This window comes from Polyodon spathula, chromosome 12, assembly GCF_017654505.1.
Source record: "Polyodon spathula isolate WHYD16114869_AA chromosome 12, ASM1765450v1, whole genome shotgun sequence".
Lineage (NCBI taxonomy): Eukaryota > Metazoa > Chordata > Actinopteri > Acipenseriformes > Polyodontidae > Polyodon > Polyodon spathula.
In genome coordinates, this window is record NC_054545.1 from 42,297,969 (window position 1) to 42,325,881 (window position 27,913).

At 35.5% G+C, this 27,913-nt stretch overlaps 2 protein-coding genes across 2 annotated transcripts; both read right to left on the minus strand.

Annotated features, from left to right (window-relative positions):
• Positions 1-15,397: 15,397 nt before the first annotated feature.
• rdm1 (RAD52 motif containing 1) lies at positions 15,398-21,127 on the minus strand. The gene is made up of 7 exons (XM_041265346.1): positions 20,978-21,127; positions 20,116-20,295; positions 19,726-19,851; positions 18,582-18,747; positions 18,349-18,447; positions 15,821-15,900; positions 15,398-15,613 (listed from the first exon to the last, which is right to left on the minus strand). Exons 1-7 carry the CDS (start codon positions 21,089-21,091, stop codon positions 15,521-15,523), a joined length of 858 nt encoding a protein of 285 aa, XP_041121280.1. The 5' UTR covers positions 21,092-21,127; the 3' UTR covers positions 15,398-15,520.
• A 2,774-nt stretch (positions 21,128-23,901) lies between these two features.
• On the minus strand, positions 23,902-27,767 carry gh1 (growth hormone 1). Its single transcript, XM_041265347.1, has 5 exons — positions 27,707-27,767; positions 27,098-27,252; positions 25,239-25,355; positions 24,883-25,045; positions 23,902-24,169 (listed from the first exon to the last, which is right to left on the minus strand). The coding sequence occupies exons 1-5, from the start codon at positions 27,714-27,716 to the stop codon at positions 23,973-23,975; spliced, it is 642 nt and encodes a 213-aa protein (XP_041121281.1). The 5' UTR covers positions 27,717-27,767; the 3' UTR covers positions 23,902-23,972.
• Between the last annotated feature and the right edge of the window lie 146 nt (positions 27,768-27,913).

The following is a 27,913-nucleotide window of genomic DNA, read 5'->3' on the forward strand; positions in this document are numbered from 1 at the left end:
CAGTGGTGACAGCAATAGCCAAGATTAGATTGCTTCTATCAGAAATCTTTTTTGCCTGAAAGATAAAAAAAAATGTGTTATTATTACTACATACGGATAGATGGATACATATTTGTTACACTGTAGGTTTGTATAAAAAAAATCACGCTGTTGATACATTCAAGTTCTGTACAAAATACTGCAAAACTCCAAACTGGAAGCAAATAAAATGACAAAAAAAAAAAAGTTATCTTAAGGTAGCCCACAGCATTCTCCCAGGTAAACAAAACACTGTTTAATGTTATGTTGTTAGGCACACTGGACCTGCAGGGCACTTAGCCTTCATCCTAGCCTTCATCCTAGCCCGTGAAAGGAAGCTCACAGAGCTCTTCTCTGAAGCGCACCATCGGCTCTGTGGCTGTTCACGTGAATAGCACCTGAAAGCTTAAAGGACTGTATGGGCGGCTATGGTTGGCTGAGGGCCAATAACAGTGTATCTGTTCATGTTTATCTGTTCTATCTATCTGTTCAACTCTACCAAACAGGGCAGTTTACCCACTACACCACTGGTAACGGTGCACCTAAACCCTGTCACGTAGCAAAAGACATATTTTGAGAAAAATGAGAACTCAGATGGGACAAACAGAACCTTGATCACAATCAGAACTGCAATCACCAGAAATTAGTAGAAAAAATGCAAAAAAGCTACATACTCTTAGTAGCGAGTCTCTATAACCTGTTGCACAATTAACAAGTTTTAATGGTGTTTCAACATCTAAAAATATACAAAAACAGAACAAGCTTGGCATTACCCATTCCATGTTTTCAACTGTCATATTTACCTCCAGTAGTCTTGTATGTTTATATTGAGATGTATTCATCTTAGCCTCCGTATCTTTGTTGTCTATCACCTGTTCTATAAGCATATTGATATTTGAAACTCCTTCCTCACAAGCAACCTCTTGATTAAGTTGCAGGCAATCTTCTTCAAAGAGCTTCAAAATAGATACCAAGACAGTTTTGTTCAGCACGATAACTTGTATTTCATCAATGAGTTTTAACAGGTCAGCAACAAATGATTCATTCAGTTGAGAAGTATTGACTCTCGATATAAAAACGGATAACTCATCAACAGTTGTAAGAGAATGTCCTGCTGTTGCAGCAGTAACGACAGCAGTAGAAGTTCGTTCTGTTGAACTACTCGTGTAATTGGTCAGAGAGTGGGAATCGCTCTTGTTAGGTGCAAGGTTGTTATCCATTGTGTTGAAGCCGTCATTGTTGTCACTAGGATATACTGCAATTGTGTTAATATCAGTCTTAGGAAGGTCCGACTCGTATGGGTTGAACTGAAGTTTTGTTCTGGGTGGCTTTTCAATCACAGGTGCAAGAAGATCCATGGATCGATTTTTCACTGGTGGTAAACTACCTGCATCTCCCTCGATTAAAGGTACGGCATGGTCTGTGTCTACCTTAACAGTTGACTTAAGGATTTTTCCTTGATTACCATTCACCAATACAACAGCAACTTTAGATCCAACAGCGGCCATTTTTCCCAGGTCTATTTCCTGTTGTAATGCAGGTTCCATGATCTTCTTAGACTCTGCAGTCATCTGAGTTGTTGCAGCTTGTTTCGTTGTGGCCTGTGTCACTGTATCCTGTTTCATTATATCCTGTGTCGTTGCAGCCTGTGTTGTTGGAATCTGTGTCGTTGGAGTCTGTTTCATTATATCCTGTGTCGTTGCAGCCTGTGTTGTTGGAATCTGTGTCGTTGGAGTCTGTTTCATTATATCCTGTGTCTTTGCAGCCTGTGTTGTTGGAATCTGTGTCGTTGCAGCCTGTTTCATTGTAGCCTGTATTGTTGTAGCCCAGGTCGTTGTAGTTTCCTGTGTTTGTTTTTGGACTTTGTTTTCCTGAGAAGCTGTACTAAGCATGTTGCCTGATGTTTGTTTCTCTAATATATTTTCCTGCTCTTGACTTTGTTTTGCAATCAAAGCGCGTAGAAAATTGAGCTTCTGCATGTCGGGTTCACCAGCCCAATTTGTTCTACTGAAAGATGAAGTCAAATTTGTGTATTTCTCTGTCGTATTGTCCAACACCCCTTGGGGAAAAAAAAAAAAACATTAAAATATTTATTATGGCAAATACATTGGGTATGATCAGTTGTCCTAAAATGTTCTTTGTCACCTGTGTGTACTTCTAAAAAAGTTGGGGGCATGAACATTTTTCCTTCTCAGATCAATACTTTATACCATCTGTGTTAATGTAACCCCCACCGCAAAAAAAAAAAAAACTTCCTGTCAGTAACTAATCAGCTGCTTCCCCATATGACTGACATTGCTAGCAGCCAGTGAAATGCTTTCACCCAGAAGACACTGCTGAGACTAAATGAAGCCATGGCAAATAAACTGACCTTTTTCTTTTACTAGTGTAGTCCCTGTTTTAAATGAAAATACACCTTTGCTGTAACATTTGTTTCCTTCAGAATAGCACATTGGAGACCTATATGGTATAAGACAGGTACGTTTTATAATGCTATTTGTTTAGTTGCAACCAACTAGTAATAAGCTATTTTTTCTTTAATTATAGTAGTTTTAGAAAGTTAAGCTACTCTCGTACCTGATCACTTTTGTACTATGTGTCACACTATGGTCTGGACTCACTCCCTCACTCCTATGGTTCTCTGGTTGACCACAGGAGTGAGGCTGGCCTGCAGCATAGGAAGTGATACAAGGAAGCAGCATTTCTTGAATTTGTTTTTTCTATTATTAAATCACAGGTTAAGAAACAGATTTCCAGAGAACACATTTAAAGCCCTGATTACCACTCATTTTACATTGCGCTTGGACTCATTGAGATTACAAATAGTTACAGAAATCCTTTATTTATAAAAGACAAAAACAGCATTTTCCTTTACTACAGGTTAACTCCACTTATAACAGATGTTGTTTCAACGTAATTCTTATAACAATGTATTCAGGAGGTGCCAAAGCATGGTTCAACAGGAAGTTCTTTTGGTTAAAACGGACTCTGTTATAAAGTATACAGCATGCAAAATGTAATAATTTCCCGGTCAGCAAATTAGGAAATAAATAAATAAATAAAATAGCAAACTGTGCAGTCTAGTGGGAAAAGAAGAATGTGCTTCTAATTGCAGTAATATAAGTAACTGACATTAGGCAATCATTTCCTTATTGTAGTAACACACCTTTGATAACTGTTTTAAGCTGCAGTCCAATGGAGTGGGTTATAAGTGGAGTGAATGCACCTGTATTTGTAATATACACTGATATAAACTACAACTCACCACATGAGATACGTGTATCTCTGCAAATTTGATAGCACATGCGCTTAACTGCTTTGTGGATTGGTATAGTGGAGTTGGTACTGTTACATGTACAGCATGCAATATCAACAGGTAAACATCTGGAAAACAAAACAACAAGCAACTACAGCAAAAAAAAACTGATTGTATCTCTATCGATATAAACACCAGCAGCCATGGCTGTATAACACTATAGTAATTGTTTATTTATCAACTATCCTATTGAAGAAGTGCTAAGCACAGCTTTAAAATGTTCATCCATTTTATTAACATTAGCAACATTATCACCTTTTCTTTTTTTCACTTTAATTTTACTTTAGCATTTTCATAGTAACACGGGTGTCTTTTGCGTGTGGTGCTTGAGAAAAATCAGAATTGAAGTAAAATGAAAGACAAGCTATTCAGCACAATGTTAAGGGACCAGTGATAACGCTGTTGCTTTTAAGAGGTAAGAAAGATTATTTGAAAGCCTTGATTATCACTCCTCTTGTTAAAAAATAAAATGGTGTGTAAGAGGTCTGCAGTGTTGGTTTAAGATCTGTGTAGATCAATTTCAGTTTTACTAGAGGTGATCAAATAAAATGATACACGATATAAATTAATTGGGCTTTATACTCCCAACGTCTTAGACATTTTTTATAATATGTTCATTTATTAATGCAGTATTAATATTACAGAAGACTTTATGATCTGTAGTTCTCAAAAACTGTTTTCTACTTACAAGTCTTTCATGTATGGCTGTGTCGCGACAAATGATTGAACATTCGTATCTAAAAATCTTGTTCCACTCAAATCACTAAAAATAAAAATGACAATGTAAAATGAAAAATACTGTTGGCATTTCATCTGGATTCAAACAGAAGTTATGGTCAATGTCTGAACATTAATAGTTCAGTGAGGTTCATAAACAACTTTCAAATGGCCAATGCATCCCTCGGATGGTCTTGTATAATGGTAGGACAACCTGCACATTATAGTGTAGGTCCAAAGTGTGACCCAGGGAATTATTGCACAACAAGAAGTCAAACAAAGTTCACTGGAAACCTACTGGGACTTGAGTATCATAGTAGGACTGAAGACAGTGAAAATGACTTCAGTTATTTAATTTACAGTATATTTTAGCATTTCTAAATAGTTTACACAAGACATACAAAACATAAACTCTGGATCACTAAATTAAGAAATATGATATAAAACAGAGGCTGCAAATCTACATTTTGTGTAAAAGGTCTTTACAATTTAAACTGTGATACCAATTGTCATTTTAAATGCAAAAGTCAAATTTGTTTCTAATTTTATATTGATTTTCACATTCAGCTTTCGATTATAGCAGTGTACAACTCATCAAGATGTGAAAAACAATATGTGATCCTTATAAAAAACTTAAAAAAGCACATTCAGTTAAATGCTTCGTAAAATATTACGCTGTTTAAGAGTTTGTCGTTTGTGGTTAGGCTGTACTCTTATTTGTATTATTTTTATCATCATCAACTTCGGATTCAAAAATAATAAATTCATAATAATGTTAGGATAACTTACAGTGTTTCCAGAGCAGGTAATTTTTTAAATACAGCAAATTTTACTTTTGATAGTGGATTGTAACTGAAGTTCCTAAACAAAAAAGACAAAAGAGGCAACCGTCCTTTTCATGAAGTAACTGAATTGTATTTATTTATTTTGACACTCTTAACAATGAATTTGATGGAACTAGCACTTATGAAAAAAAAAATACAACTACCAAAATGTAATACAAAGGGCTAACATATAAATAAAATGAAACCGATACAATGTTGCATTAGTATTATTACTACTACCACTTTTTAATTATACTCACAAACATTTGAGAAACAGAAATCCATGCCACCTTTCAAACAGATTCTCAGGTAGGAAGGAAATATTATTGTAAGAAAGATTTCTGTGTTTGAGACATAAAATAAGGCATTAAAAGGGGAAACTTAATACAGATATATATGTTTTTGTACCTCCTAGTAGTTCGCCTGGTCAAAAACGACATTGTCAACGACGAATGTTGGAAAAACGTAAGGAAACATTTAGGAAAGGAAATTGTTGATTTCCCATAAATAAGACATAATATCAGTGGTAATTCCAGATAACGAGCTACATCTGCAAAAAGGGTAACCTACAGCATTTTCCACAGCGATTGATCTTAATGAAATGTTTTGCCTGAATTACTGGTATTAAGCAAATCTTCTCAATCAAACATCTGTTTTCTTAATTACTAATAATTGTTTTAAAAATCTATGAATTATAAAGTAAGACTGAGCAGCTATCAAGTCATTTATCTGTTGTTTGTAATGTGTTGCAGTTATAATGCCAGCCCGTCTTATTTTGCCTCTGTAACTATAGTCTTCATATTCCGTGTACTTTGCAGTGAAAACCACAGCCCCCATGATGCAGTGCTTCGGGTGTTCTCAGACTGTTGTGCGCTACCACAACCAAGTACAGCTGTAGCCAAAAGTTTTGCATCACCTAGAATTTTAGGATAGAGACATAAGAGTAAATAATACAAAAAACAACCTATACGACCACAATTTAAATCTTTTACTTAACATCCTGTAATCAAAGAAACTACTAAATGATATCGCAAAAGTCTACCGGAAGCCATAACAGTAGTACAGTGTTTCATTTTAGATTTTGAAATGTCACATTTTTCAAATTGTCAGTTTCTCGTTAAGTATATGGAACATTGCAAGTTAACGTAGTATTATTCAGCAGGAGTCATTCAGCTTCATGAAGCAAAATTTGTTCATTCTAGGTGATGGCCATACTGTAGTTGTACACTAGGGGGTAGTTAGGAGGCACAGAGTTTGATTATTGAAATGATGGGTTATATTTAAGGCTTCTGTTTTGTTTTGTTTTTTTCAGTAGTTATTTTTAACTATTTTTGAGTTATATGTATTTTTTTTCAGGGCTTTCGCTTTTAATTTACTGTATGAAATTCTTGTTTTCGGTTACTTTAATTCTTTTCCTGTCACAGTATGTACAGTAACTCGACAGTACCTTCTTTATTTTGCCGTCTTCCACAACGAAATCCTTATGGTCACAGGCATAGTCTTCTGGGGTTTTTGTGTGTTTAGGCTTTTTTTTTTTTACATTTTGACACAATTTACAATTCTGTTTAAAATTTCAAGAGCGCTTTGTGATGGTGGTCCACTGCGAAAGGTGCTATATAATTTAAAGCGCTTTCTAATGGTGGTCCACTATGAAAGGCACTATATACAATAAAGATTGATTGATTGATTGATATAGCTCAGTAGTTGGGGTGGGTTTAAAATATTCCGAACAAATCGTTGTGAGATACAAGTCAGGAAGGAGGGACAATACCCAAGTGCACTGAAACAACTTTATTTTTTTTGTAGGAAAAAGGAGAAGTCAATGTGAATTGAGTATCCTGCATTTTTCCAGTGTTTTTTGGTGGATATACACAGATTTTTTTTTTTTTTCTATCAGGGGTGTTTTATCTGTTTTTATCAATTAAAACCGAAAATCAGAAACCCTAGTTATATTCCTAGTGTTGCAAATTAATAGTTTAGGAGGGTGTAAAGTTTCATAAATGCAGACAAATGATTTCCATATTTGCAGCTTCCACGCTAGTCACAACCTTAAAATGAGGGTTAGTGTGGAAAGCTTTTGGTATTATGCACCAGAATTGTGTACGTGCAACTCACTACGAGAATATAACTCTTCTATTGTGCGAATGAAGCACATCAATGCTTGTCGGGTTCTATAATCTGCCTGATCAAGCTTTGTCAAGGTGGGTTTAAAAGGATCCCATTGATTTAGTTTCAACATGGTTAGGTAACCCGTTCAAAACCACTCTTTGTGAAAAGAATTGTCTCTTATTCTCCATCCTAGTCTCCAATTCATTTACAACTGTGTCCTCTGGTCCTAGTGTAAGTATTGGCTAAGGGTTAACTTTGTCAACTCCTTTTAAGATTTTAAAGACTTCAATCAAGGTCGCCCCACCCCCGTTTCTTTGTTCTGTGCCAAGTGATTAATTCTGTCACCCTATCTTCACAGCTTATTCCTGTAACTTTTGTGATTAGTCGGTTTGTTCCTCACTGACTCTATCCAAGGGCACACTGCCGTTTTTCTATTCTGGGGACCAGAACTGACCATTGTATTCTAAGTGCAGTGCCACCTGTGCCTTATACAACCTCATCATAACCTGCTTTGATTTGTATTTGATTTAACCAAGCATTCTGTCTATTACAACACCAAGGTGCTTCTCATGGCGGGCCAATTCAAGTCCTATACCCGTTCCTAAATTACCTCACCCCATGTATGTTTATGGATAAATAGATACTGAAGTGGAATCAGCAAGCCCTGAATGCTACTGACATAGCAAGGTGAAGTATGCTCTGTACTAGCAACTTGATATGCCTTGCAACAGCTAGAGTTACCACTGAATGGTGCCGTGATATCATGCAACGATGTAATGTCACTGCACTGTGATGTCACTCCATTCTGTTCACTGCAAAATTTTGCTTGAGTACTGTTTGGTATCTGTTGCTAGTTACAATGGCGAGACATCATCATTGGGTTAACATGCTGTATCTAATTGATATCTGTGTGTTATGTGCAAGTACAGTGGGAGACAAAGAAAACAAAACCAAGTAAGATTTTTACATTAGCAAATTCAGAAGAAGTTGGACAATTAAACAAAGAATAATTAGAACTTACATTTCATGCAGGGAAGGCGTCGTTTCAAATATAGAACTGTTAATCTCTTCTATTCTGTTCATGGAGACATCCCTGTTGTAACAAAACAGAAAAAAGTAAACTAGTATGACAGTATACATATATCCCCACCACAGCTGCAATAACAGAATTAGAGCCATTATCAACAGAAAATACAATACTTCATAGATTATCCTCTCTTTCTGTATATATTTAAAACAGTGTGGCATACAGTATGCAGGCTTACTGTATGGGTGCCTTCAATACACAATATGCTTCCTCAGTGGAGCATAATGTCTAAAGCAAATCATTCTTACAGCATTTCTTTATCAAAACATCTGCTAACGAAGACTTGATAAAGCAAAGCCTGGATTATTTTATATGAGACACTACTTTATAGACTAGTGTGTTCAGTCATGAATAAGAAACTAGTAAAATAGCAGGTGTATAGGTCAATAAGGACCTGATAAATGACCACGTGGGTCAATCTTCAAATTGAAATCTAGGTCCAAAGTCCATAGAGTCTATTAAACCGATCTAAATGCTGCCACTGTTTGAGTTAAAGGACAGTGGAATTGCCGTGGCGTGTTACAAGGTAGTAAAGGAACTCACAAGTCAATAAAGCCTGAGACCTGGCATTATTTGAACGAAGGAGTTCTGTTATTACAGAGGAACACGCCACAACAATGGCATTAATCACTATTATACTACACTATTATTTATTCTTCATTTATTGCTTGTCTCAAATAATAATCGTAATCCACTGCAAAAGTTACCTTTCTAAGACTAAGCATTTCATCAGCGGACATTCTGTTGTCAGGGGTTTGTATCTCAGGATTGTATTGTTAAACATAATGTTAAACATTCCTACTGCAATATGAACTCATTTATAGGCCATATATAAAATGAAATACTTCATAAAATACAAATAGCCACAACCCATGTAAATAAACAGTCACAGACACCACTGTGCTGGGACCAAAAGGCTTCAGTGAAATAAAGATTCAAATGGTCATTGTGTTGTCTAAGATAGCTGAAAACACTAGGTAGAAGTTATGTTCATTTTTCAATTCTCTACAAATACAGTATTTTTAAATTCCCTCTTATGCATTTTAAATTGTTATTTTTTTTCAGTCTCTGCCTGGTAACTGAATGGAAGGTTTTCATATTTCTGTTGGTAAAGAATGGAATCGCCTCCTTTATATTATTATTTACAGGTGACACCAGAGAGCTCTTACACAGCTTGAGGACCTATTACTAATCCCACTAATATATAAAGATATTTATATATATATATATATATATATATATATATATATATATATATAGATATATATATATATATATATATATATTATATGATTAGGAGTAGGCAGTGAGTGGGTTTAAAATCCTCCCTTTAGCCAGAAGTGTTTGTTAATTGTTTTATTGGTTACTATAACCAATGCACCGTGGCTACCATTGTAACATTATAGCCAGGTGCAGGGTATATAAAGAAAAGAAGCAGTCTGCTGTGTGTGTGTGTGTGTGTGTGTGTGTGTGTGTGTGTGTGTGTGTGTGTGTGTGTGTGTGTGTGTGTGTGTGTGTGTGTGTGTGTGTGTGTGTGTGTGTGTGTGAGTGAGTGAGTGAGTGAGTGAGTGAGTGTGAGAGAGAGAAAGAAAGAGAGAAAAGAAAGGTAGTATAAAATCTTTTGATTTATGAAAAACTGTTTTTCTTTGTTTGTTTGTTTAACAGGTTAACAGCTTAGCTGTCCTGTTTTACAGTTTAGGTTCATGTTTATGTTTTGATATTGCTATAGAAAAGCTAGGTGTTTGTTTTCGTTTATTTTTATTATGTATTAAAAATAGCGCATCAGCGCTGTCAAAACCTCAAGTTCAGTGTCTCGGTCTTCTTTTAAAGGGGCAACGAACCACGGAACAGCGTCTGGATTATTTCAAAACTACCATACTACAAAACTACCATATTAGTAGATCACAGATCACCCTTATATATTCAGATTTACTACACAGTATAATTCAGCACACTGTTTTAGAAAACAGGGAACAGTGTTTACTTACAAATGCCTGAGATTCGATAATCCGACAAATGCGTTCCAAGGCAAGTTTTCCAATGAGTTGTTTGCCAGATTTCTAAAAAAAAAGAAATTAAAAGAAATTAAAAAGAAAATGTAAAATTATCAAAATATTTATTTTGTGCTACATCATTTTTTAAAAACGGATACGCCTAAAATGTTAACTCTCCAAAAAATGTATTAGAGGGATTCTTGACATACTTTACCCTGTCAAAAACATTCTTTTTTTAAATGCATAGGGGGTTGGACAAAAAAACATGAAATAACACTTGCTACCACAGCTCCCCAATAGTTACACATCAGTGATCTGTGTCATAGCGCATACTGATGACACATCAGTGATCTGTGTCATAGCGCATACTGATGACACATCAGTGATCTGTGTCATGGCGCATACTGATGACACATCAGTGATCTGTGTCATGGCGCATACTGATGACACATCAGTGATCTGTGTCATAGAGCATACTGATGACACATCAGTGATCTGTGTCATAGAGCATACTGATGACACATCAGTGATCTGTGTCATAGAGCATACTGATGACACATCAGTGATCTGTGTCATAGCGCATACTGATGACACATCAGTGATCTGTGTCATGGCGCATACTGATGACACATCAGTGATCTGTGTCATGGCGCATACTGATGACACATCAGTGATCTGTGTCATGGCGCATACTGATGACACATCAGTGATCTGTGTCATAGAGCATACTGATGACACATCAGTGATCTGTGTCATAGAGCATACTGATGACACATCAGTGATCTGTGTCATAGAGCATACTGAAGACACATCAGTGATCTGTGTCATAGCGTATACTGATGCCAGGCAGCTACTATCAGCTATAACTCTGTCAGATCTTCTGTCTCTGACTGAAACTGACAACAGTGAGATACAGCAGAACTAATCATTTGAACTATTGATTGATCAATCCTACAAAAAGGTGCAAAATAATGATAGTGTTCCAAAAAAAAATTCTCCATTGCCAGTATTTCAACTTTTTTTTTTTTTTAACAAAAAGTATAGATGAGAGGCTTTCAAAATGCTTATCAGATAGTGTGACACATAAAAGAATCACAGCACAAACTTCATCTCACCTACAACTGTTGCCATATATCAGTTTAAAACTCTCTAGCTACTTCAAGCTTGCATACAGACAACATTACTAATTCCACACAATTTAGATTCAGAGAGAACTTACAATGACGTAGTACCAGAGTACAAATCCCAGTCTTCAGTGTCGATTGATGAGATATTGTTATTTCTAAAATCTCTGCAAAAACACGTTGTTAATCAAGCTGTAGTCATGAATATTAGTTGTGAATATGCAACATTTTCTCACATTGCTACACAAATACAAAAGGATAAGCATAACTTTAAGCTGGACCCCTTCTAAAGTTCAATAATCAAACAGCACTTTCAACTGTCTATGTCTATGTCTATGTCTATGTCTATATATATATATATATATATATATATATATATACACATATATATATATATATTTATATATATATATATATATATATATATATATATATATATATATATATATATATATATATATATATATATACACACACACACACACACGCAAGCAAAGGAATGGCATAGAAACTTACAACGCAGAAAAGAAATGATCCTTCATTTTGACAGAGGGTACTGTTTTATATCTCTTCCCGATCCCGATGCAGGCCAGCAATGCATTTGAGCACTGACACGACTCGGGGCACGTGGTGCTGACAGGTACACTTGGTGCAGAGTTGACATGCTTAACCAAAACAAGGACTACAAGCGCTGTAGCTATTAACGATTTTACTAATCTCATTTTATATAATCCTCATAAAAGACTACATTGGGTTTTTAAAGAGTAAAAGGACAGTGCTAACTAAACCGACACATGTTACCCGCCCAATCTTGGGACCCGATTATGATCTAACGCTGAACCAATCACACAGCTTAAAAAAAAAAGTCCCAAATACAAATATAAAAACTTTGACCAATATAATCTGTTAGAAAAATGCGACCGATTGTCTTAATCTAAAAACAAACAGCCATGTGAATAAATATAGAGAATCACGTTAGCAGGCGTTAAGCACACAGCCCATTCAGCATACTTAGCTAGACAAATCTAAAGCAGATTTACAAAACAAATACTCTTTCAACTGCAAAAATAAATAAATAAATAACACATGGCCCAAAATATAATGTAGCTACACCAAACACAGATTGGCCACCAATACACCGTATCAAGCCTAACTCTAACTGACCCCAGACGTGCCAGCACCCTGCACAGATGTCTTCTCAGTAGAAACCGAGTTTGAACGCTTTTTGACTTGAAAATTAGAAAAGACTCTGCCAACACTACCGGTACAGTTGCATTTATCCCTCTTTTTTTGTACTGCGGTTGCTATAAAAAAAAGTATCTTCTGTTGCTTGGATACAGTTTTGTGACATCAGTGTTACGTACATATTGGGTTTATAGTGTTTTAAATAAATAAACAAACAATGGGCTCCAAAGAGGAATACGATCCATCACGATTGCTGCGGTTGTAATTTCCACTCTAACTTTCCTGTGGTAATCGCTAAAATGAAATCATCACTACCCCGATCAGAGTTCTCACCCCGCGCGTGCATTGCAATTATTTTGGATGGAATAAAAACGGAATAGATACCTGTTAATTTTCAAGAACGAGTTACTGGTTTGCTTGTAACCAGAGATTGACTCAGGCAGAAAATAGCGAGTGAACTACAGGTTTACCCAATGTGGTTTCAGGGGGTCTTATAAAAATCTTTATTTGCATTTAAATAATTATGTGGAGATTGTAACTAAGTTTTAGGCTACCAATAATCAGTATAACAATTAGAGTTAATAGTGAAACATGAGGTCACTGTTGGGTAGATCTTCTAAATCAAAAATGTTAGGGTTAGACTAAAGAACAAAATAGAAACTGTATGGCAACAACACACTACAGGACAGCTCTCAAAACGGCACACTTATTCATTGACACAGCAGTCAGACATAATACAATAGCAAAGGAACCCAGTTGTTTCATATAAGGCAAGTCCTCAAAATGACCACAATATAGCTTACACACTAATAGCAAACACCCAATCAAATAAATATTATTGCTGCATGCTAAACTAGATATAATCTTCTCAAAATCTTCAATATTTTATTATCTAATAAGACAATATACATTAAAAAAAAAAAAAAAAAAAAAAAAACACAAAATAAAACATGATTTGCCATGTTTAAAGAGGATCAGAGCAGGACGGTTGGAAACATTGTAATACTCTATCAGAATGCCCTCGTGTTAGCTAATTTGGTTTTAAAATAAATAAAAAAAAATATTTAAAAAAAAAAAAAAAAAAAGAAAAATAAAATTACTATCAAAAAAATTAAAAACCTGGAGCCTACCAAAATATATTGCTAACTATACCTGTACAACGCACAGTAAAGCACATAGCTATCGTTTACGAAATAAAAAAAGAAGACATTAAAAATCAAACAAAACAGCAGATCAGACGACGAAGACGACAGTGGATCAATATTGAGTGGCAATCTTTTCTACAGCATACAGCTTCAATTATAAAAATATTAAATTAAAAGAAATCTCGCGGATAAAATTTCAGGTTGTTTCTTTCATGTATGAGCTGCAGTGAATTCTTAATTTGTCACAATGACCCTTTCTACCTGTTATTTAGTAACTAAGCAATATATAAAAACTGCAGGATTGTGGCTCTCAGTCTTCGCAGATTCAGCCACCACTGTTTATTTTGCACACAACAATATACAAAGCTACAGAAGTGTGCATCTTTACATTAAAATTTTGATCATTTCTTTTAGATGCTTGCTTTTACACAAAGTACTGTTCTCATCCACAAATATTAACATCGTTGATGCACCATAACATTGTCAAAAGTCAATAATGTTTTTTTGTTTGTTTTAAGTATACCATAATTGCTAGTGTGCTGCATTGAAATAAAAAAAAAAATAAAAAAACATCTGCTGCAAATCAAGGATTACTGTAGATCCCAAAAGCTCTTTCATTCTGAGTGCAGGCTATCGTTCCATTAAAAAAAAAAAAAAAAACGCGCAACACAATTTGCCACATTTTAGGCCTGCTTTTCCGTCACATATGTGAACGCCTTAAAAGCACCTTAAACCACAAATGTTAATAGGGTTGCAGACCTAAATAAGCATCGGCCCCGAGTCCCCGGGCCAGCCTAGTAGTGTGAACAGGGTCAATGTCAGTACAACTCGAGTTGCTGTTTAGCGAGAGTGTACACGCAGACACAAACAAAAGCACAAGTTGCGTCAGGAACTTTAAACAAAGTATTGGGGAGAAATACGGTAGGATATATCAAGATAAATAACAATAAAGTGTGAAAAATGGCATTTCATCAAAAACTAGCGAGTGGACCATGTCCACTCTTCCAAAAAAAAGTGAGTGGACGGCGTCCACACCCCAGTCTACACAGCTTTTAATAATTGTTCTTGAGAATCCAGTACATGCAAGCCAAAGACCATGTTAAGGTTTACAGTACAGCCAGGTAAAAAAAAAAAAAAATACCTGATGATTTCCTTGCTACTGTACTTTCAAAGACTATTGTTGGTAATGTTTTAATTTGCTTTTGTAAAATGTGTGGGTATTAAGTCATGGCACACAATCGCTTTTGAACATAACTGTTCCTGAACTGGCAGGATGATATTACATTTTCTTTTTTTTTGGATTACCGTCATTACCCATAATTCTGACCATACTGTAGCCGTCGCCTCTTTACTTCCATATTAAACTACTTGCAGCTTTTTTTTTTTTTTTTTTTTTTTTTTTAAGAACTGCCTCTTTCCATTTACATTTTGAATTAGTTTTATGTCATTCAGAAAGCATGTATGGACAAGAAGGATATACTGGCTAAATAATTCCACCATAAAAATGCAACATATGTAGCTAAAATCATAACATTACAAAACCCTATACATTACATTTATAACATTGTAGGTGCTTGTTTTAAAACATAAACATGATTCAAAAGGCGTCCACTTTTTTTTTTTTTTAAACTTGTAATTGGCGTTCTACTGTGAGGCAGGATAATATAAGATACTGCCATTGTTTAAATAATGGGACAGTTGGGTAACCTTTCTGAATGTGTGTTTATGTACTTTGAAGTTATTGGAATCTGTAATAAAGTTGGAATACCCATCATAAAGTACATGTGCAGAAATAATAGACTGAACCTATGGCATTGCACTGGTGGTTAGGCAAGAGTGCATTTATGTTAGCTTGGAATAAATACTAGACAATTCCATTCACTTATTTTATTAAACATATTTACAGATAAACAAACAAACTACACAAACACAACACATTTCTTAGGAAAATAACTTGGGGTTCCAGTACTGATACTAGCAGACATGTTACCAAGATCACACTCATTGTACATCTGTTACATTAAAGCTCAATTCAGACAGAATTTCATCATCTTCTCTTTCTTGCTCAAACTGACTCCATGAAATATCATTCACCTATTAGGGAAAAAAAACCTTGAATTACTTGATAACTAAGACATTAAAATATCAACTTACTTGTTCCTTATTGCCATTAACATCATCATTGGTATTTTTGTAATTTATACATACTTTTCAATATGAATACATATTTTATTGGGACTACAAAAACACAAAATCCAGAACTACTACTAGGAACACCTTGATAAAGCGTTGTAGTTGTACCTGTATTAATCCTCCTAGTTCTTCATCAGGTACAATCTGATCTGGATCGAACCTGCATTCAACAGCTACCTTTCCATTACCTTTAAAAAGACCAAAACAACGTATTTAGCCGTGGAGGATCCTTAGAGGAGGCAAAGGAACCCCTTCTTTTTTCTTTTTTTTTTTTTTCCCTTTTTTTTTTGCCGTCACGGAGAAGTTTGGATATATATATATATATATATATATATATATATATATATATATATATATATATATATATATTTTTTTTTTTTTTTTTTAATGTGGTTTGTAGGTTTATGAATTTTACATTAGCATTGCATTACATTTTTGGTTTGGATACTTAATACCTTGTGTGTTTTTTCTTTTATGTATAACATTTGTATTTGTGTTTTACTTATTTTTGCAATTTGTTTTGTAAATAATAAAAAAAGTTCATGAAAATATTATTGTTTGGCTAAAATGGATCTTATCACAAAAATTACACAATACATATAATTAGTAGTTCCAGTAATTTAATCTTTAAAATAATATTATAAAAAAAATAGAATAATAACATCTTTATTTTTATATAGCACCTTTCATAGTGGACCACCATTACAAAGTGATTCAGAACAATGGCTGTGAACAATGCATTATATGCAGAGTAACTTACAATAGGACACTGAATTAACATCTCATCCACAGGATGGAGCACAAGGAGGTTAAGTGACTTGTTCAGGGTCACACAGCGAGTCAGTCAGTAGCAGAGGTGGGATTTGAACCAGTGAGCTCCTGGTTACAAGCCCTGGACTTTAACCACTGGACCACACTACCTCCTTATCGACATATTAGGTCTGCTCTGATCAATAGACTGCCTCCTTATCGACATAATATTAGGTCTGCTCTGATCAATAGATTAAATCAGACAGATTAATCAACTAGTTGATCGCAGAATCTGCTTGCTCTGTACTTGGAAAACCGATTCCCTACATTTACTGAATAAAGGAAACTTAACTGAAGAAAAGGACCATTTAACTACTCACTACTATGAGAACTAACTTCTAACTTCTGCTTCAGTGGCTTACGGTAGCTGTCAATTAAAAAAATAATACTGCTGTAATAGTTTTGTTCAGTACAGAAAAGGCGATATGGAACAGCAAGCTAAGGATATGTAACAAAGTCAGCACAAAAACACAAGCGGTCCTAAAGTCACGTGGGAGCGACTATTACACAAAACTTTTAGACAAACCCGGATTTATGTTCAAATGGATAAGCAGAAGCTTAGGCACACGTTACATCACAATGGAGTAAAACTGGCTTTCAGGGGGGACGATGAAGGAACCAATTCCTCAAATAGAGGTAATTATGTGGAATTACTTTCTGATACTTTACAACAGCACGTTAAGCTTCACAGTATTCTCGGGTACCTCGAACAAGATTCAGAACGACTTAATCTCTTTGGTGTCTCAGGTTTTGCAGCTGCAATAAAAAGGAGAAGTACAGGAAGCCAAGTACGTGGTTGTAATGGTTTACAGGTATGTGACTGACAGTGGCCGAATGAATGGTTGTTTTGTGAAAATGTGTTACATTTACCAAAAAAAAAAAAAAATAATAATAATAATAAAAAAGGCTTTTAAAAAAATAGACAATTCCAATTGGGCTTATTTTTTATTTTTTTAGATTCTATTGGATTTAGAAATATTAAATGTGCAACTCCCGTTTCAATTAAGTCCACAGCGCAAAGAAATTCTCAATAGAAGCAATAGTCTTTATTTAAACATATTAAAAACCACAGTTAACACAACAATGGCTTACGTGTTTCGACCCGCAGGTCTTCCTCAGCGCACAACAGAGATTCTCTATTTTCATGAAGCTCAAAATATTAATTACTGTGTTCATTGTTTACTAAAAGCAAAATATTACAATTATACTTTTTTCTTGTCCGTGTTTTGTGCAACACGCAGGGGGCAAGTAGATTTTTCTAGCATTCTGTCCCTTGGACAAGAATTTTCTTTTACAAAAATTGCACACCCCTAAACGTGTCATTGTAGACATAACTTGTTTTAATTCTAACCTTTTGCATAGCTCATATTGTATTTCAGTAGTATTATTGCACTTACTGTAAACTATACTGTAATTAAATATTAATCTTGCATTGTTAACCTGTACAGTGCTGCCCTGTAACACCTGGACATCAGATGTATAATGGTGTCTGCCAAATAAATTAAGAAGAAGTGTTGTCAGTCGGAACACAATAAGATTGTACTGCTGTTGGGGTCTTAAGGGAACCCCAAGCCCTCTGCCTCCCCATTTTCTGTGGCCGCCACTGGTACTTTGGCAAGGTACTGTACAATTCCCCCTAAACATTGCAAGTGTCAGTACTTGACAATGCCCTACATTCACAGCATATAATTATTGTAACAAATGTCTATGCAAAAGATTTTGTATTGTGTGGCTTTCGTATGGTCTAAAAACTGTCGTTCTTTCAAAGACCACTCACACAAGTATGCCTGGTGACAAAAGTAAATAAATATAAAAGCCTAACTTACCCAATACAACGAAGAGCACTTTCTGAAAAGCATCCGACATGGCTCGCTCTTTTGCCAGTTTTTGAACTTGTCCTTTTTTCATTAAGCGTGCCAATGGATCTTAAAAGAAAATCAGCCATTTTGAAGTGAAGGAAAACTTTAGAGAAAAAAAACAATAAACGTATTTGCTATGATGTCAAGCACAACAATTCTAAAATGAATAAAACCTCAATTTTAAATTTATGAAAGAGTACCCGTGTCATTTTCAAAGGGCTCTTCAGCCACCCCGACTCCTCTGCAGCAGACTCCATAGTTATGGAATATTAATTCAATGATACAACCATATTTCAGATTGTTTGTCTGTGTTCCCAGCACCGGATCCTTGTCTTCCTGTTCATTCGTTTGGGAAATATCTTTAAGCTAAGAAAAGTAAAACAAGGACTTGCGATTTAAGTGTGCAATGTTCACAACACTACAGCATTAACCACCTGATGTCCTGGTTCATTAATCAAGCATTCCTCTTGACATATTATACCACATATTCTCTGCAGGAGCTTGAACTTGTTGTTTGAAAAGCCTTTGAACTTAACATTAAAACATGTGGTGCCTGTTTCCCCAAAACAAAATTTCTTTCCCACGATAAGGGGTTCATACAATGACCAGCCAAAAATTTAATTAGACAACCCCCTAGTCTGCCATGTATCTAAATGTATGTGATCCACTAGACCTGTATAAGCTGTGAGACAGTTGAGTGCTGCCCAATGTAACAACCACCAATACAGTCTACAGGAATGGTTGCCGCCGCCACCAACACTGGAAGAGCACCATTCCTGTAGCAAGCCAGTCATGAGGGGATGAGCCAGCACAGGCATACATTGCATACTGGAATAAGCAGCAGCTATGCTAAAGTGCTTGACTAGGAACACCTGTTTCCTCTCAGACAATGTGACAGGAACTCTGTGTGGTGGCAGGTTATCATGCTGTGGGGACAATTGTTATCAATATTCTTGGCATTAAACAATCTTTTACTTATGACTAGTTTATATATATATATTTTATTTATTTATTTATTTTTAATTTAAATGTGGTTTGTAGGTTTATGAATTTTACATTAGCATTGCATTACATTTTTGGTTTGGATACTTAATACCTTGTGTGTTTTTTCTTTTATGTATAACATTTGTATTTTTGTGTTTTACTTATTTTTGCAATTTGTTTCGTAAATAAAAAAAGTTCATGAAAATATTGTTTGGCTAAAATGGATCTTATCACAAAAATTACACAATACATATAATTAGTAGTTCCAGTAATTTAACCTTTAAAATAATATTATAAAATCTGCCATTTATTTGTATTAATTAAAAAGTGAACATTATTAATAAAGGCTTATTGGCTTACAGTGACTATACGACTGGACCAACCATTGAAACCCAGATAGTGGTTGGCTAACTCCTGGCACTTGGCACTTCTAAGATATGTAAACCTTTGTTGAAATGTAGCATTCTGCTTGGTACAGAGTCGAACCTGTAAATACAGAAAAAAAAAAGTTAATGATATTAACTCCTAGATAAATTACAGTATTGCCACACATTTGACAATGTTGCAGAACTGCTGCTGTGGGTTTGTTATGGTGCAAGACCGCCATCTACTGGCGGGATACAAATCTGCATTTTCAACCTCTGATGTTTCCAATTTACTCAATCTAAAATCTCACCGTTTTACAACCTCGCATTTCATTAATGTTTGCCTCCATTCGGTCCCTTTGTTTCCACGTTTGTTGCGACTCACCTTCAGCGGAGACTCCTGAAATATACCTTTTCCATTTGTAGTCACCTGTGCTTTGCTGGCTTGGGCAGCGGAGTAATATTTCACAATGGCATAGTAACCAGGTTCAGCAACAGCTGCATTCCGACAGACCCGCACTGAATACAGGGGGCCATAATTAGAGAACACCTCCTCCACAGAATTCTGTTGCAAAAAAATGAATGAGGGGAGAGAGGGGGGTCATTATTTTAAGTAGTTAATCGATTAAATTACACAATTAATTGTAATCATGCTTTTTTTTTTTAAATTATAACGTGGATTTAAAAAAAACAATTAAAAAGGTTTATTTGAGAGCTGTAGCCTTCATTTTGGAATGGCTAGTAAGTAATCTATTGGCTGCAGTTTTGGGGGGTGTCAAAAAGACTGCTGATGACAAAGAATAATTTATATCGTTATTAGCCTTACCTATATATATATATATATACACACACACACATATATGTGTGTGTGTGTGTGTTACTGGTCAGACATTTGGAAGCAAAGACAAACTTTAGAAGCGAATACAGTTTAAAAAAAAAAACACAAACACTATTGATACTTAATTTCTTCCGATGTTACGCACATCAATCTAAAATTGTAATAAAATCTATATTTAAAATTCCCTTCAGAACGGCGTTTGTCTAATATCTCTAACACACCTGCTTCTGTTGATGTCTACCCTAGGTGCACAAATAATGAACACATTAGTGAGTAGTGTCCGGACAGCACCTCGGTAAAGGATAGCAGACCTTTACTCAAACACAAAGCAAACTTACTAGGTCTTTAGTTTAGAAACTTGGCATTTACAAACACTAGTATTACTTTTGGATACTGTATTTTTACTTACGTAAATTTCCGCTTCTGAAAACTTAGGCAGAATGTTCCAAACAAACAACGTTTTATTATTTTCCACGGGCACTTTGAACTCCACTAGGTCTGCTTCGATATCCATATTCTTCATTAACAAAAAAAAAAAAAAAAAAACTTTTAATTTCGAATAAAACGAAACTAGAACTGTACTTTCGATATCCTGCAGCACAAACCCTCCATAGCAACCTGAATTTGGCGCCATTACATTACGTCACACCCAGCTGCCGCAGCACGGCCTGAAGCGCCACCTTTTTTTTTTTAAATTGAAAGCTGTGCGCAACTGCGCAGTGTCTCTATTGTAATTTAGAATTGATCAACAGTGGTGCAAATACACTGTCATTTTTAACACATGGGCGATAATTTAAAACAGCGACCTCAGAAAACAAACTCAGGAGAAGAGTAAGTCCGAATACAGAGTGGCACAGTGATGTAGGAATTTAATAACGTGGTAGGGTTGCTGAAATACTTGCGTATAGCGTACTGTAAATAAATAAATAAATACACGCAGATTTCTACACTTTTTCTTAATTTTACCTCCATGTAGACTTTTGATACTACCTTCAGCGCTAAAAACATATATTTCTTTTTTTTTTCTTTCCCCAAGTCAGTATTTGTGTTATTCTGATAACATTTTTTACAGGAAACACCAAGGGCTGTTATTTTCAACACCAGTTAAAAGCTAACAGCCTTATTAAATATACCACAATTGTGTCCGAAATTGCATGTACACAGTTAGTTAAAGAGGAAACCTTTTTTTTTTTTTTTTTTTTTCACTGTTTCTTGTAAATTAAACCAAGAAGTATATAATAACCAAACAAAGTGCAGGGACCACAGAAGGCAACAGCACCAGCTATTATGCTGATTCATTTGCCTGTTAAACCAGGTGCCCTGAACAAGGACAATCCACTGCATCAACCAGATTTAATGACAAGGCAGTGCCTAACCTACTACTAATCCTGTGCAGTGTTCCCAAGATAATCTCATGCTGCATATTCAAGATATCTTTAATTGGAAGTAATGGGACTACCATCCTTGGACGGCTCATTACCAGATGGTAATAGGTAGGTGACCATTCAAGGACAACTCACCTAAAGGCTACTCAGGTTTCACTCAGAAACACATGGCTTAATTAACTGTCTGCCTGCAAGAAGACAACGCGAGGGTTGAAAAACCTGCAGAAATCCGATATGGGGAACACAATTGGAGAAATGCTGTATTACTGCTTGATCTGATTGCGCGTGTGACAGAAACATGCTGCAGAGACTATGTGATACATTCTTAGGTAGTGACCTGTTTCAAGTCCGGCCTAGCAGGAGATTCAGTTTCCTTTGATGCTGACAGGACTCTGTTGCCAAAGACTGCGCTCAACCCTTCAGATGCATTTGGTGTCAAACCGATGTCCTGATTATAAATAGAAAGTCTTGAGCTATAGCCAAGCAGATTGTATCCCTGCACTCTGCAGCTCTGACATCTTATTTAACACTTGTTTAGATCGCTGGTGTATTTTTTAAAATATAATTTTTCTTTTAACTGCTGTATTCCTAAACCAGAGATTACAAACTGAGATTGCTTTATGTGGAATTTCTAGTACCCTAAACTTGTGTATTAAGAAAATGTATAAACCTTGTAGGATAGGATTTCTGGCAACTGGATGTGCAGAGGGTTGTTTAAAGAGACATACACCAAGATCAGGCCCCCAGACTCAAGCTGGCCTCCATGAACTGGTAGCTTGCTGACGTCTAATGTCAAGGTCCTGGGTGTAAAGAGGCATGGATTGATTTGGCGGTGGGATCAGATGATGTGTAATTCTTCGTCAGCTGTTGTGTTGAGTTGGGAACATTATATAGGCATAGTCATTTAGGTGAACCCCCTTCTGTAGTATACAACGGAACATTAATATGGGTCATTGCATCTTCATAAACAAATCTGCTGGCACTATTTGAAGAGTCTGTATTAGTAGTAGTAGTGTAGCAGTAGTAATGTAGTAGATAATCTTCCAGACTTGTCCCATCTTGGAGAGTTATACAGGTTCAAATGGTATTAACCCATGCGGTCACACAACAAGAGAAAATGACTCAATGTTTTAATTTAACATTGCAGAAGCAGTTCTTTAATTACTAATTTGAATGATTTATTTAGTCAGGCTGCCCTTATTATAATTGTATTTTTTTGTCAAACCAATCTAATGCATTTTTGGCAGTATGCTATTGTTATGCTAGTGTAGGTCTAGTGTATTTAAATAGTCTTCTGTGTTTGTAGTGTCGATTTATGCATCGCTTGTGATTTGTGTTGAGAACTCCAAGCACTCCCTCCTCAGAATCTCTTAAATTGTAACATTTTGTGGCGGGAAGGAGCCCTGCTATATAAACTCGGAGCTGGAGTATTTGTGCGCTCTGATTCCCCAGTTGCGGTTGGGAGAGGTTCTGCTGGACTGTGCTGCCATTGGGGTGTACTACATGGTGGGACCTAGTCACAGAGACAGGCCCTGCAGGGCTGACTAGAACCTCCTGTGTTGTTATTCCTATTTGTTTCATTTAAACTGGTTGAGAGTGCATTTCCTTGTTTTAAAATATGTCTTTCTATGATTTTCTCAAAATAGCATTGACGTAAGCTAACATTACTGTGCCTTGCCCTGACTTTTTAATGATTTAAGCCATTTTTATAGATTGTACTACACATGATATACTTTATTGAAATATGAAGGGTCATACATTTGCATATTAGAATTCAACAAACCGTATGACTATGAAATATCTCAAAAACAAATCATACAACTCAACACGCTTTTTTTTTTTTTTTTTTTTTAAATAGTGCTATATACACATAAAACAAAACAAAAAAACCAAAGAACAGTTTTGATTGCAAGATTGACAGGAAATGAAAGAGCATGACTACTACAACTTCCCATTGCTATAGCTTCATTTTAATAATATAATAGAGTAAGACCGTTTTTAACGCATGCCTGCTCTTTTCTACAGGGTACAGTTGCTTTCCACAAAACGCCTGCATTTCATCACTTTCAGGTACGTCTCCACTTTGTGCATATCTTTCTTAAAACAACTTAAAAGCCCGTAATTTTTAAACAGAGCTTCATCGTTTCTTAGGTTGACATCAAACTTATCATAAGTGAGCTTCAGCAAAGTAGAACCTCCAAAACCGCCAAGGAGGTTTTGGCGGAAGGGGCTGTAGGAAAAAAAAAATTTATATCTATTATAATATATATCATATATATATATATATATATATAATATATATAAATTGTTAACACTTTCCCACATAGATCTAATTCATTTATATATTTTCTTTGAAACGTGCCGGTTGTACAGATTGACATAATGAACCAAATGAACTATATTGGCATGAGTCATCACTTGAGTGGTGCCACAGTGTTAACAATTGAATATTGTATCATGCCGGTGGTAACACAATGTTATGTGAACAAAACATGCTGCTGTATATCAAGTACACCATAGTGTAACCATTAACCTGTCCCCTAGCAACAGTCTTCATGTAGCGGATGTAAGAAAATTATTCCTCAATGTAATATATACAAGGCTATATATTGTATTTCAATTCTCCACTAGAGTCTGAGGACCTGTTTTTTTCAATTAAGTTCAGTTAATTCACCCAGTTTAATGGACATGTAATATAATTTAAAAAATAAAAGTAATTTAAGAGTAAAACTATAATATTAAACTGCTTGACCTTAATAAATAACTCACACCTTATCACAACTGCACAGTGGAAAATAGGGCCCATGGTGCTGTTTGTTGTCATTGCTGGTAATGCTGATATTCTGATTATAATGGCACTTTTCATCATTTCAGTGTTGAATTATATGCGTGTGGGTGACTAATACAGTACATTGGGGTTGCTTGCTTACCCTCATGAGAGCCACAATGCCTTCCTCCAGATCTTTCAGTTTCTCAAACACTCGGTCAGAGGTGCTGAACACCAGGCTATTGGTGAAAACATGGCTCAGGGACTGCAGGGGGCTAATCCAGGATTGGATGAGAGCCAGGGAAAACCGAAGCAGCTCCACATCCTAAAGAAAAATAAAAAACAAATGGATGGATGAACAGTCTTCAGTGTCCATGTCTTTAATGGGTTGTGAAGCATTTCCTTTATCTTATCAATCTCCGAAAGTTGAATTGTTGTCTATACACAGTCTATTCAATGTCAGGACTACAATGACTCGTTTCTATCTGAATTTAGATACACGAGGACAGGCGACTTACTGATCGCTGTTGGGCCTCATCTTTGCCGGTGGGAGCAGGGATAGTCTCAGAGTAGCAAAATGCTGACGGGGAGTTTTTGCTGGAGTGACGCTGCTCATCGGGAACATAGGTACGCTCCTTTATGAAAATAAACGAATTAGAAACTATTAAAAAAGAACAGCAGAAAAATATAGCAAACATACTTTTTATTAATATTTTCCCTGTACTGTTTTCCAGGAAATACACAATATTTTGATTAAAATGCTGTTTTATTTTGACCCCGACATCTAATAAGCAGCCCTGCACTGTATCCTAGGATGCAGCAGGTGCATTTAGACCTCAGAGGATCAATTAACATTCAAACGTGGTTCTCTGTTCACAAACACATTGTCACCTGATTATTTTGGCCAATCAAAGTCTGATTATTGTGGCAAACTCATTAAACTCATTTAGTTGGTAAACTTGTGGAACGCATTGATGGAAATGTCCAGTGTGATTTTTGACCCGTCTCCCGATAGCTTGCAGCGTCTAGTTCTGAGAGTTTTCTTTTCTTTTTATGATTTAAATGTGAATACACCTGACTTGTTTGGTGCTGATATCATGTTCATACCTTCTGCAGGTATTATTATTGTCAGCACAGCGATTGCCCAAACGTTGACAAAGTACCAGCTAACTTGGGAAAATCGACTTGCACAGATTCTGCTTCATCATACATGCCAGGGACATTATTAATCAGAAACTGATACGGATCATATTCCATATGGGACATTATTAATCAGAAACTGATACGGATCATATTCCATATGTAAAGTGTGTATGCTGAGATTTTTTCCAACGATTTTTACTGATGTTTAAATTAAATTAGTAATATATATATATATATTACCAATTTTGTCCCTATTTTAAAGTATGTAAAATAAACTATCGGGAAAATTCCTGGGAAATGTTTTTAAAGATAAAAACCGAAGATGCAAAATACAACTCATGTGGTAAACTTACTTTCTAATCACCCTGTAAATGTACTGTACAGCTATGACAAGTTTTGCATCACCTTGAATTTTAGATCTTTTATTTAACACCATGTAATCAAAGAAACTAGAACATGATATCACAAAAGTCTACTAGAAACCATAATAATAGTACAGTATTTCAAGTTACGTTTTAAAATGTCACATTTTTTCATTTTTGTCAGTTTTACATTAAGTATATGGAAAACTACCTAACGGTATGTAATTCAATATGATAACGTAACATTTTTCAGCAGGTTTCTTTTGACTTAGTTAATTTTGTAGGGTGATGTCATACTTTTGGCCATAGCTGTATACTGGTCTCTTGAAAACCACTGTAATACATAATGACGTATTGAGTCAGACCATTACATTATAGGACAATGTATAACACCATTTGGAAATGCTTATGTTTTGATCAAACTGAGTTAAAGAAACACATACCTACTGCATACCCAGATCATTGCCAATGGGATATTTGACAAGTGGAGGACAATACTGTCATCACTAATGCTAAAATGAATTTTGGAGGATGTAAACAAACCAGTCTGCCAACGTTCTAGTGAAACAGATAGCACAAGATATTATATAGAGAGACACCAGTAATTTGTATCTTCTTTGTGATTTGGCGACATTGAAGCTATTAGTTGAAGTTGAAACAGCACCCATAGAATTAGTGGCATATTGTAAATTCATATTCATAATATTTTCAACAGATTTATAGTCCGTCCTAATTCTAAAGATGCAGCTCAACAAGCTGAAGTCTAAAAAGCTGGTGGGGGGGGGGGGGGGGGGGGGGGGGGAGTATAACAGGCCTATGAATTCTGGATCATTAAAATCAGCATTTTAAAATAGTTGATTTGGTATACTTACAAAATCTTTGTAAATGTCCGCAGCAAGCTGGTGTAGGTACTGTGCTCTGAGCACAGCGTTTGTGAAAAGACTGGATAGTGGAATCATAGGGTAGGCCCCAGTCTCTTCAGGAGAGACCAGCAATATAGCCAGCAACACTGGGCACAGAAGCAGACCTGAAGACAAAAAATACAGGCACTTTATTTCAGTTCTGGAGAATTGACTTCCAATTTTTATGGAAAACATTACGAATACATTCAACCATAACTTAAAAATAAAAGGTAAAATCTAAGTCATGTAGGCAAACATGTGTACTTCCCTGAATCTGTAGATATAGCAGTGCAGTAAGTGTATTTCACACCGTTAAACACTGAACTGAACAAAGAAGGATAACATTTGTAAAATGTAAACAATTCATGATGTTTAATCTCTTAAAATTATTGCTCTGGAGCGCAAAGCTTTGAAAATTATTCTCTTATACAATTAAAGCACTATAAACTATTAAATCCTCCAGCTTTACCATTTATTACACACATATTATATATATATAAGTCTTATTACTTGTAGCACTTAATCATTTTAGCAGACTCCAAACAAAAATAAATAAATAAATGACAATATTGGTTTTACCTGATGCCATCGTTCAGTTTTTGGCCGATTAGAGCTTCAAGGTGTTTGTTTGACTCCAGGTAGATTCCCCTATTTATACATCAAGATGATATGAATAAAGTAATGTTTCAGTCGGAAAACACATATCAGCTTCCCTTTTTTAGGATGAGTGAACAACCTTATTAAATAAAGCATGATTTGCACTGAATATATTAAGTGTGCAGTAGA